The sequence below is a fragment of the Dama dama genome, chromosome 25 (genome assembly GCF_033118175.1).
Source record: "Dama dama isolate Ldn47 chromosome 25, ASM3311817v1, whole genome shotgun sequence".
NCBI classification, from domain to species: domain Eukaryota; kingdom Metazoa; phylum Chordata; class Mammalia; order Artiodactyla; family Cervidae; genus Dama; species Dama dama.
This window is the reverse complement of record NC_083705.1, coordinates 64,852,622-64,864,673: the sequence shown is the minus strand read 5'-3', so window position 1 is coordinate 64,864,673 and position 12,052 is coordinate 64,852,622. Positions and strand designations below refer to the sequence as shown.

General features: G+C 41.0%; 1 protein-coding gene across 1 annotated transcript in view; it reads right to left on the bottom strand.

Annotated features, from left to right (window-relative positions):
• Positions 1-12,052, bottom strand: part of DNAH5 (dynein axonemal heavy chain 5) — a 314,041-nt gene that overhangs the window by 204,770 nt on the left and 97,219 nt on the right. The window contains exons 16-17 of the mRNA XM_061129706.1: positions 6,465-6,636; positions 3,701-3,846 (exon numbers count right to left, since the gene is read on the bottom strand). Of these exons, the coding sequence (XP_060985689.1) occupies positions 3,701-3,846; positions 6,465-6,636 (318 nt within the window). The remainder of the gene's footprint in view (positions 1-3,700; positions 3,847-6,464; positions 6,637-12,052) is intronic.

Genomic DNA, 12,052 nt, shown 5'->3' with positions numbered 1-12,052 from the left:
CATAAAAAAAAAATTATTGAAGGAAAAAATGAATTATAAAAAGTAAATGAATTCAAGAGAAAGCATTCTTTTATATTGGTAATCATTCACTTTGGTAATCAAAATGCAAATTAAAATTAGGCTCTATGATTTTGCTACTTAAGGTAAAATTAACAATTTATAATTACTTGTAATACATTTATTGTTGTATTTTATTATAATAAATGCATTGCTCTACTATGTACCTTATTCTAACAAAAACTTTATTATAATTTACAATAATTATAATAAAGCAGTATTTGTTGGAAGACAGTGAAATTGGTACTACTACATTGCTGATGGCATTTTAAGTTGATATCATCAGTTTGAAAAGCAATTTGGCTACAAATATTAACAGCTATTAAATGAAGACACATTTTTTTTGGAGAAGGAAACACTCCTAAAGGGGAATTAAAAGCATGAAACATATACATATATTCATTGTAGCTCTTGGCAAAACAGCAAAACTTTAGAAATCATCTAACTATCCAACAATAACAAAGTAAGTAAATTAGGATACATCAACTCAATAGAATATTCTGAAGGCATCCTTAAAATGGTGGCCATGTAGCAACATGAGAAATATTTTCTGAAGAAAAAGTAAGTGGGAGAAGAAAAAAAAAACCACCATTACAAATCTGCAGTCTGTACAATAAGGATCACAAATGTAAATAGGCAATATACCAAATTATCACAATGGCAGTGTAATAGGTAAAAATGCTACTTTTCCCATTTTTTTTAATATTTTAGAATGGAATATCTACCCACTCCAATATTCTTGGGACTTCCCTAGTGGCTCAGACAGAAAAGAATCTGTTTGCAATGCAGGAGATCTGGGTTCAATCCCTGGGTCTGGAAGGTCCCCCGGAGAAGAGAATGGCAACCCACTCCAGTATTCTTGCCTCGAGAATCCCATGGGCAGAGGAGCCTAACGGGCTACAGACCATGGGGTTGCAAAGAGTCAGACATGACTGAGCGACTTACACTTTCACTTTTAAAACTTGCTTTTAAATTTAATTCTTTTAAAATTTTGCATTTTTATAAAACAATCATAAGAACATGGGTAAAAATCATTAAAACCCATGGAGCCCAGTAATTTCTCAGATCGGGAGTACAGCAAATGAGCAAGAGAGAAGAGGTACAGTTTGGGGTCTACACACAGATAGTGAGTTTAAAAGAAAGAGGATGGAGAAATTTCTAAAATGTGAACATTTAATTTTGACTACATAAAAATTTAATATAAACTGAAGATGACTATATATGCAGAAAAAGGTTAACACAGCAGGCCCGAGATTGTTCTCCTATTAGTGAGGTGGATCTCTAGCTGGTGTCTGGGAGCCTAGATTTCAGGAAGGTTCCTACAGGCTGTAAAGAGTGCCTGTCTGTGCTCAGACTATCTGGGCAAACAGTGTGGTTTATGATGCCAACCAGCTTTCCGTCTGGGTGTCTGGAATTTTGGTGCTTGCTAGGCAGAGAGCACCTGTGTGGTGAAAAGGGAAAGGGAAAGTGAAAGTGGCTCAGTTGTGTCCGACTCTTTGCGACTCCATAGATTATACAGTCCATGGGATTCTGCAGGCCAGAATACTGGAGTGGGTAGCCTTTCCCTTCTCCAGGCGATCTTTCCAACCCAGGGATCGAACCCAGGTCTCCCACATTGCAGGCGGATTCTTTACCAGCTGAACCACAAGGGAAGCCCACCTCTGTGATGAGACCCAGTAAATACCTTTGGCACGAAGTCTCTTGAAGGGCTTTCCTGGGCAGAAATGTTGCACACCGGTGACTGCATTTCTTTTGCTGGGGCTGAGCAGGCAGTGGCGGAGTAGGGGTCGGGGAGGGCAGGGAGAGACAGTGAGCTCTTTGTGGCCCCCAAGAGAGGGAGAAAACATAAGGAATCCCATGCATGCATTCCTCCAAACTCTGCCTGTCTTTTCCCTTATGGTCTGACTGTGTATCCTTACTGTGTGTGTTCTCTCTTGCTCAGTTGCATCTGACCCTTTGTGACCCCATGGACTCTTTGTAGCCCACCAGGCTTCTTTGTCCATGGAATTTCCCAGGCAAGAATACTACAGTGTGTTGCCACTTCCTTCTCCAGGGGATCTTCCCAATCCAGGGACTGAACCCGAGTCTCCTGCACTGCGGGAAGATACTTTACCACTGAGCCATCTGAGAAGCCTGTGTATCCTTATTACATCACTGTAATAAGTCTTAGCCTTTATTGCTACTAGCTTCTGAGTTCCACGAGTCCTTCTAGTGGGGATGGTCTTGGGGACTCCTGACATACCATATTAAAGTCACCACTGATGAGTTTTTATAATCAGGATGCCCATTGGAAATGTAAATGATGCTAAAGTGACTTTCTCAAAGGGGCACTTAATGGAACACTGTTCCCAGGATCCTAATTGTGGCACAGAGAAGAAAGTGTCCCCTTTGCAAATGTTTGAAAAATAATGGATTAAAGAGAGTTAACTAGACCCTTTCCCAGGAGACCATCCAAAGGTCTTTATTCTAAACCATTAATGTAAACAGAATCTGAAAGGGAAAGGAGTGCAGTCTTTACCCCAGGCCAACTGAACACAGACCTAGTCTTTTCCAAGTTCCCCAGCAATGACTCCAGAACCATGTACCACAGAACACCAGTTTGGGAAACACTGCTCTATATAAATGTCTAAAGAAGAAATTCTATCCAGAAGCTGTTTAAAACAACTGTCTTATTAATGAACGTAGCTTACTAGAAGCTCTTCAGCAAAATAGCTCTATGGGCTTCCATGGTGGCTCAAAGAGTAAAGAATCTCCCTGCAATGTGGGAGACTTGGGTTCGATCCCTGAATTGGGAAGATCCCCTGGAGAAGGAAATGGCAACCCACTCCTATGTTCTTGCCTGGAGAATCCCACAGACAGAGGAGCCTGGCTGACTACAGTCCATGGGGTCAGAAAGAATAGGACACGACTGAGTGGCTAACACTTCAAAAACTGTGGGAAAATGAGAAATGTGTTCCACGGCAATTTCTCTCTTACTGATCTGAAAAGAAATGATTTGTTCTTCATGTCTACCTGACCCCTCGGGTACAGTCTTCTTCATTTTCAAATTATTGTCGGAAGGCTCCTCGTTTAAAGAACATCCATCACAGACCAGTCATGGGAAGAGAAAAAAAATGCAATTGATGTTTCCCAAATTTTCCACTGGTCATGTATGGATGTGAGACTTGGACTATAAAGAAAGCTGAGCACAGAAGAATTGATGCTTTTGAACTGTCATGTTGGAGAAGACTTTTGAGAGTCCCTTGGACTGCAAGGAGATCCAACCAGTCCATCCTAAAGGAGATCAGTCATGGGTGTTCATTGGAAGGACTGATGTTGAAGCTGAAACTCCAATACTTTGGCCACCTCATGCAAAGAGCTGACTCATTAGAAAAAACCCTGATGCTGGGAAAGATTAAGGGCAGGAGGAGAAGGGGACGACAGAGGATGAGATGGCTGGATGGCATCACCGACTCTATGGACATGAGCTTGAGTAAACTCTGGGAGTTGGTGATGGACAGGGAGGCCTGGCGTGCTGCGATTCATGGGGTCACAAAGAGTCGGACACAACTGAGTGACTGAACTGAACTGAACTGAAAATGCCCTTTATAGAAAAATGAATCACAAAATAAAGTTTAAATAAAAGCATCAATCTTCTAATAACCTTTGTCATCTGGAGAAACTCTTCGCAGAGAACTGGCTCTTCACCGGGGAGCTGACAAAGAGGAGTGCTGCTCATGTCCTCCAGGATGGCATCAACTCGGAACTCGATCAAATCATTGACCCTGTCGAGCAGCAACTCCAGGTCCCCTTTGGAAAAAGATAAGAGTGGATAAAAGAAATTAAGCATTTTGCCGTTGCTTTTTTTTTTTTTTTTAAGATTTTATTTCAGCAGTAAATTCAGGATTAAAGTTGCTCCACAGAGCTGTTGCAGGAGACATAAGAGACTCAGGTTCAATCCCTGGGTTGGGAAGATCCACTGGAGGAGGGCATGGCAACCCACTCCCGTATTCTTGCCTGGAGAAGCCCATGAACAGAGAAGCCTGGTGGGCTATGGTCCATGGAGTCACAAAGATTCCATGAAGTGACTTAGAACGCATGCATAGAGATACTTCACACTTGGTTCTCACACTGTTCTCTCTTTAACCAGTTTCCCAGCTTTCTCAGCCTGCCTAACTCTGACTCAACTTGTGGATTCAGCCTGAATGCATCTCCCCCAGGAGGCTTTCTGTGAATCTGCACATATTCGTGTGGCCCCCTCCTCCTAGGCTGGCGTTGACCCCTGAGCACCCCTCCATCTCAGAGGACCTTCTCCACTCCTATACTGCTATGCTTGTCTGATCACGCGTTTTATATTATTCAACCTTCAAACTGTAACGAGCCTAAAACATACCTCATTCAAACCCAAAGATCCCTTCACAGGGTGTCTCTGAACCTAGTCCCCAAAGCTACGAAGCAAAGCAAAGAGGGTAGGAGGGTTCAACCATAAGCCCCTCAATTCTCTGCTCCACCCAACCCAGTACCTATCAAATATTCTTGAATATATTGCACCTAGTAAACAGCTGGATCCTTCTGAGTTCTAGGTATTTGGAAGGTACAGTGGAAACCTACTAATAAGACAAGCTCTTGAAATTCTGGGCTATAAATAGACAAGGTATTACTGCAGCAGCCACAGAGAGAGAGGAAGGGAGGGAGGCAGGGATGGAAGGAGAACGTAAGGAGCTATCAGAACAGGTATGTAGAAGGTAGGTTCAGAAAAGGGTGATCCAGAAATGAGGTGATGGGGTCAAAGGAGATAAATGAATGAAAAGGAATTGACTGTATAAAACTATCACAATTATGACTACATATGCATATAGGTATCTAGTACAAACCCAACTCAGGGTAATACAAAAGCATAAGAAAGAGCCTGATTTTTCAAGCCCTCTGCAGTCAGTCTGGGGGGAAAGACGGAACCATTAGAAGAAATGGAAATGCAGAGTCTTTGGTCTCCGTGTAAAATAACAGGAGGTCACAAGAGGAAGTGGTCCTGTGTGGTAGAAGAGTTCAAGTGGGTTCTTAGGAGTGGGACATATTCTGGGCTATCAAACACGTGGAGAACTGAGCCGCGAAGGGGTGAGGACATGGCGTGGGAGAGGAGAATGACCATTTCTAGTCTTCCTAGAACAACGCCTCCATCAGGCGTTAACATGCTTTCCTAGGAGGCAGCCAAGGAACTCTGGGAACTTACAGGAGCCCACTTTGGAGACCCACTAAATACTGGCACATCAAGGGCTCTGAAAAGTCCTCCAGAAGGGAAACCTGCTTGACTTTGTTTAACGTGGATTTCCCAGAATTCTCTGAGCCTACCTCCTTCTTTGCAACATACTTGTACACATTGTGGGAAATCGTAATTTATGGAATACACCACCTTACATATATTTCAAAGTGTAGTATATCCCTCTTTAGGAACAAAATATTTGCTTTAACTTTTCCCATATATCCTGCTGTTCAGCAGTCTGCTCTGTCCAAATCACATCCTTTAAATCAGCATCTCAAAATATATTAACCTGTGGTATAAAAAGCTGAATGACTCTAAAGTTCCTTTAAAGCCTAATGCCCAACAATAATCATAATTTTAAAAGGTAGTTAATCTCTGAGGATAAAATTAAATAGCGAATATATATGGTTTCCAGGGCTTCCCTGGTAGCTCAGCTGGTAAAGAATCCGTCTGCAATGCAGGAGACCTGGGTTCGACCCCTGGGTTGGGAAGATCCCCTGAAGGAGGGCATAGCAACCCAGTCCAGTACTCTTGCCTGGAGAATCCCCATGGACAGAGGAGCCTGGCGGGCTACAGTCCATGGGGTTGCAGAGAGTTGGACACAACTGAGCAACTAAGCACAACGCACACACATATGGTTTCTAGGAAATTGATGATTTCATATATTTGGTAAAATTCCTTCAGTTCAGTTCAGCCACTCAGTCATGTCTGAATCTTTGCGACCCCGTGGACTGCACCATGCCAGGCCTCCCTGTCCATCACCAACTCCCGGAGCTTGCTCAAACTCATGTCCATTGAGTGGGTGATGCCATCCAACCATCTCATCCTCTGTCATCCCCTTCTCCTCCTGCCTTCAGTCTTTCCCAGCATCAGGGTCTTTTCCAATGAGTCAGTTCTTCGCATCATGTAACCAAAGTATTAGAGTTTCAGCTTCAGCATCAGTCCTTCCAAAGAATATTCAGGACTGATTTCCTTTAGAATGGGCTGGTTGGATCTTCTTGCAGTCCAAGGGACTCTCAAGAGTCTTCTCCAAATTCCTTAGGGAACAACTTAAGAACACACTTCTCATTTTATTATTTATATCATAATATCTATAAGAAATTAAACAATAGAATTCAAAAACTCAGTTTTTCGAATTGAAAAATAATAATCACTTAAACAGACTTACTGATCTTTGCAAAAGCATTTTTCAAGTACATCTCAATGTTCAGTGATGTCCAGGTCAGTGCAGCCAGGCCAGGCTGGAGAGCTTCATCCACTTTCGCCAAATGAGGGACCATCAGTTGCTCTATAATGGGAGGCATTTTTGACTTCACCCTCTGATATTCAGCCAGCATCATCTACAGTGAAATAGGGGTGAAATTATCAAGTAATATCTCACTTTGAATGCCTTTTAATATCTCATTTTTATCCAAAATGATTACTTTTATTTAGGGTCCAGCTATAGGGCTCCAATAAGCAGCCTGACAAGGAGAGCAGCCAAAACAAAACAACAGTAGAACAGACATGAAATCTCTCCATGAACACAAACTCCTCATCCAATAAAGAACACCTAAGGAGGAGAGGAAAAGAACTGAAAAGTAAGTTTTTCACCCCCTATTCAGCCCTGTATACAGATGTGAGAGTTGAACCAGAAAGAAGGTTGGCAGCAGAGAAATTGGTGCTTTCAAATTGTGGTGCTAGAGAACACTCATGAGAGTCCCTAGGACTGCACGGAGATCAAATGAGTCAACCCTATGGGAAATCAATCCTGAAGAGTCATTGGAAGGACTGATGCTGAAGCTGCAGCACCAATCCTTTGGCCACCTGATGCAAAGTTCAGTTCAGTTCAGTTGCTCAGTCGTGTCCGACTCTTTGTGACCCATGAATCGCAGCACGCCAGGCCTCCCTGTCCATCACCAACTCCTGGAGTCCACCCAAACCCATGTCCATTGAGTCGGTGATACCATCCAACCAACTCATCCTCTGTCATCCCCTTCTCCTCCTGCCCTCAATCTTTCCCAGCATTAGGGTCTTTTCAAATGAGTCAGCTTTTTGCATCAGGTGGCCAAAGTATTGGAGTTTCAGTTTTAGCATCAGTTCTTCCAATGAATATTCAGGACTGATTTCTTTTAGGATGGACTGGTTGGATCTCCTTGCAGTCCAAGGTACTCTCACAGTTCAAAAGCTTTAATTCTTTGGCGCTCAGCTTTCTTTATAGTCCAACTCTCACATCCATACATGACCACTGGAAAAACCATAGCCTTGACTAGATGGACCTTTGTTGGCAAAGTAATGTCTCTCCTTTTCAATATGCTGTCTAGGTTGGTCATAACTTTCCTTCCAAGGAATAAGCATCTTTTAATTTCATGGTTGTAATCACCATCTGCAGTGAGTTTGGAGCCCAGAAAAATAAAGTCAGCCACTGTTTCCACTGTTTCCCCATCTATTTGACATGAAGTGATGGGACCAGATGCCATGATCTTAGTTTTCTGAATGCTGAGCTTTAAGCCAACTTTTTCACTCTTCTCTTTCACCTTCATCAAGAGGCTTTTTAGTTCCTCTTCACTTTCTGCCATAAGGGTGGTATCATCTGCATATCTGAGGTTATTGATATTTTTCCTGGCAATCTTGATTCCAGCTTGTGCTTCCTCCAGCCCAGCATTTCTCATGATGTACACCACATATAAGTTAAATAAGCAGGGTGACAATATACAGCCTTGACGTACTCCTTTTCCTATTTGGAACCAGTCTGTTGTTCCATGTCCAGTTCTAACTATTGCTTCCTGACCTGCATACAGGTTTCTCAAGAGGCAGGTCAGATGGTCTGGTATTTCCATCTCTTTCAGAATTTTCCACAGTTTATTGTGATCCACATAGTCAAAGGCTTTGGCATAGTCAATAAGGCAGAAATAGATGTTTTTCTGGAACTCTCTAGCTTTTTCGATGATCCAGTGGATGTTGGCAATTTGATCTCTGGTTCCTCTGCCTTTTCTAAAACCAGCTTGAACATCTGGAAGTTCACGGTTCACGTATTGCTGAAGCCTGGCTTGGAAAATTTTAATCATCACTTTACTAGCGTGTGAGATGAATGCAATTGTGCGGTAGTTTGAGCATGCTTTGGCATTGCCTTTCTTTGGAACTGGAATGAAAACTGACCTTTTCCAGTCCTGTGGCCACTGCTGAGTTTTCCAAATTTGCTGGTATATTGAGTGCAGCACTTTCACAGTATCATCTTTCAGGATTTGAAATAGCTCAACTGGAATTCCATCACCTCCACTAGCTTTGTTCGTAGTGATGCTTCCTAAGGCCCATTTGACTTCACATTCCAGGATGTCTGGCTCTAGTTGAGTGATCACACCATCATGATTATCTGGGTCATGAAGATCTTTTTTGTACAGTTCTTCTGTGTATTCTTGCCACCTCTTCTTAATATCTTCTGTTTCTGTTAGGTCCCTACCATTTCTGTCCTTTATTGAGCCCATCTTTGCATGAAATGTTCCCTTGGTATCTCTAATTTTCTTGAAGAGATCTCTTCTCTTTCCCATTCTGTTGTTTTCCTCTATTTCTTTGCATTGATCGCCGAGGAAGGCTTTCTTATCTCTCCTGGCTATTCTTTGGAACTCTGCATCCAAATGGGAATATCTTTCCTTTTCTCCTTTGCTTTTCACTTCCTTTTTTTTTTTTTTTTAATTTTATTTTAACCAATATGTATTTTATTTTACCAATATGTATATGTATTTTAATTCCATTTTCTTACATTTCTTTTTAGCTCCATTTCCATTAATATTAAAATAAATATATATTTAACTTAGACAATGTATTTTGATTCCTCAAATACATTTCTAAACATGGAATAATTTTTATGGCTGAAATACTATGTTAAAGCCTATATTCAACATGTTAAAAGTAAATTGAATTTATAGTCACTTCCCTTCTTTTCACAGCTATTTGTAAGGCCTCCTCAGACAGCCATTTTGCTTTTTTGCATTTCTTTCTCTTGGGGATAGTCTTGATTCCTGTCTCCTATACAATGTCATGAACCTCCGTCCATAGTTCATCAGTCACTCTGTCTATCAGATCTAGTCCTTTAAATCTATTTCTCACTTCCACTGTATAGTCATAAGGGGTTTGATTTAGGTCATACATGAATGGTCTAGTGGTTTTCTCCACTTTCTTCAATTTAAGTCTGAATTTGGCAATAAGGAGTTCATGATCTGAGCCACAGTCAGCTCCCAATCTTATTTTTGCTGACTATAAAAACTTCTCTATCTTTGGCTGCAAAGAATGTAATTAATCTGATTTCGGTGTCGACCATCTGGTAATGTCCATCTTCCTGATGCAAAGAGCGGACTCTTTGGAAAAGACCCTGATGCTGGGACTCATTGGAAAAGACCCTGATGCTGGGAAATATTAATGCTAGGAAAAGGAGAAGAGGGTGGCAGAGGATGAGGTGGTTGGATGGCATCACTGACTCAATGGACATGAATCTGAGCAGACTCTGGGAGATAGTGAAAGACAGGGGAGCCTGGTGTGCTGCAGTCCATGGGGTCGCAATCAACTGGACATGACTGAAGAGATTTAGCATGCATGCACACAGTAGTATTTCCAGCCTACCTTTTATGGTTATGTTAATATTAATTATAATTAATTATAAGAAAACAACCTTAATGCACTTCTTAAATACAATTGTTACACTCGTCTTTATAAGATGCATGTTAGTATTACTTTGTCATTACATCAGTGTTTCCCAAAATGCTTATACTGAAACGCTAGCCACAAGAGATTCTATAAGAAAAATGGTCCCTGGATGGGTAAGTTTGGAAAACACTGTACACAATACCTCCTCTCCCTGACAGTCACAATTAATATTAATGATTCTGAGAAAACTGCAAGAAGGAAGTAAAAAGCCCAACAGTCTTTGTGAATTTTAAATTCAACAGTTCCCAGTGGACAACATTATCCTTTCTTCATTTAATACTTTTCCACAATTTCTGTAATATCTTTTCAATTTCCATGAAAAATCTAAATTTGATGATTCTATTAGCAGCTACTTAACACATTTTCTGAACCATTTATCTACTGCTTACCTTTCTTTCAGAGTTCATCACTTATTCTATCTCCAAGGCAGGTCTTAAATCAGCCTCCAGTAGCCCTTCCACTCCCCACCTTAATCTTTTAACCCCAGGAGGTATTATTCATCCATTTTAAAAATGAAAAACTGAAGCTTAGAAGGGTAAAGTAATTTGCCCGAAGATAGTGCTTCAAATCCCGACTGGCTTCAGAATCTGTATTCCTAACAATTAGTCTATGCTGATTCATCTCTTTCTAGTCTGAACTGGCTTCCAAGGAATAGATAAAGAAGCAAACTCTCAGCTACTTCAGCTTCTCAGGCTTCCATAGATGCCTACAAACTTAAATATTTAGCACAATAACTCAGCAACACCTGAGATGGTCTCCAAACATGCTAATTGATCTGCTTTTACCAGCTACTCAGGTTGAGTGGGAACTTTTAACTCTTTCAAACTCAAGACACAGTAAAAATTACCCATCAGACGATAATTCACGTGGAATTGTCGTTTACAGCTGTGGTGATTCTAAAATATTATGTGAAAGATAAATAAACTTTTTAATCAAATAAAACATTCTTTGACCCTCCTCCATTCATAGGGTAGGGTTATGTTCCCTCTCCTTCACTCTATGTGGGCTTATGGAGCCCAACAGAGGACAGCAGAAGTGATGCTACGAGGCACATGTGAAAGTGCTAGTCACTCAGTCATGTCTGACTCTCTGTGACCCCATGGTCTGTAGCCCGCCAGGCTCCTCTGTCCATGGGGATTCTCCGGGCAAGAACACTGGAGTGGGTTGCCATTTCCTTCTCCAGAGGATCTTCCTGACTCAGGGATCGAACCCAGGTCTCCTGCATTGCAGGCAGATTCTTTACCAGCTGAGCCACCAGAGAACCCCATGTATACATATATATATATTCTTTTTTCAGTTTCTTTCCCATTATAGGTTCCCATTGAGTATACTTCCCATGATATACAGTAGGTCATTGTTTATCTACTATATATGGTTATTACTATAACCATATATAGTAAAAATAACTATTTCTTTACAAATATGAATATTGACTTAGCTATTTTCTAACACCCAAGAAAAATATAAAAGGGAATTCCAACATGCTGACTAGTATTTGATGAGCTTATATCTGAGGAATGTCTGCACGTTGCTAATATTAACTTTTTAACATAACATGAAAGAGTGGGGAAACACTAGACTACAAGCTTGGGTTCTGGTCCTACTTCGGCCACTTGCTAGCTATGAGACCTTGGCTAAGTCATTTAAGTTCTCTAAGGCACAGTATCGTCACCTCTAAAATAATATAATGGTACTCTGTACCAATTACCTAACATGGCTGTGGAAAATATCAAATGGAATAATGAATATGAAAATGATTTAAATGTAAAGCATTATGCAAATATGTGGCCTTATTGGACTTGTCCTATGATACCAGCCACTATGAAGTTGTAACAATGGATTCCATGTTGTCAAATATAATGGCAGCATCACTGATTTCATTTGAGCATCCTCTGGGCAGTATTTGTCACTGGTGACCAGTCCTTCCATCATGAAGTTTTTCTTATCCTTGGCTTTCTTTTTTTTTTAATTATTTTATTTATTTTAATTGGAGGCTAATTACTTTACAATATTGTAGTGGTTTTTGCCATACATTGACATGAATCAGCCATGGGCATACACGTGTCCCCCATCTAG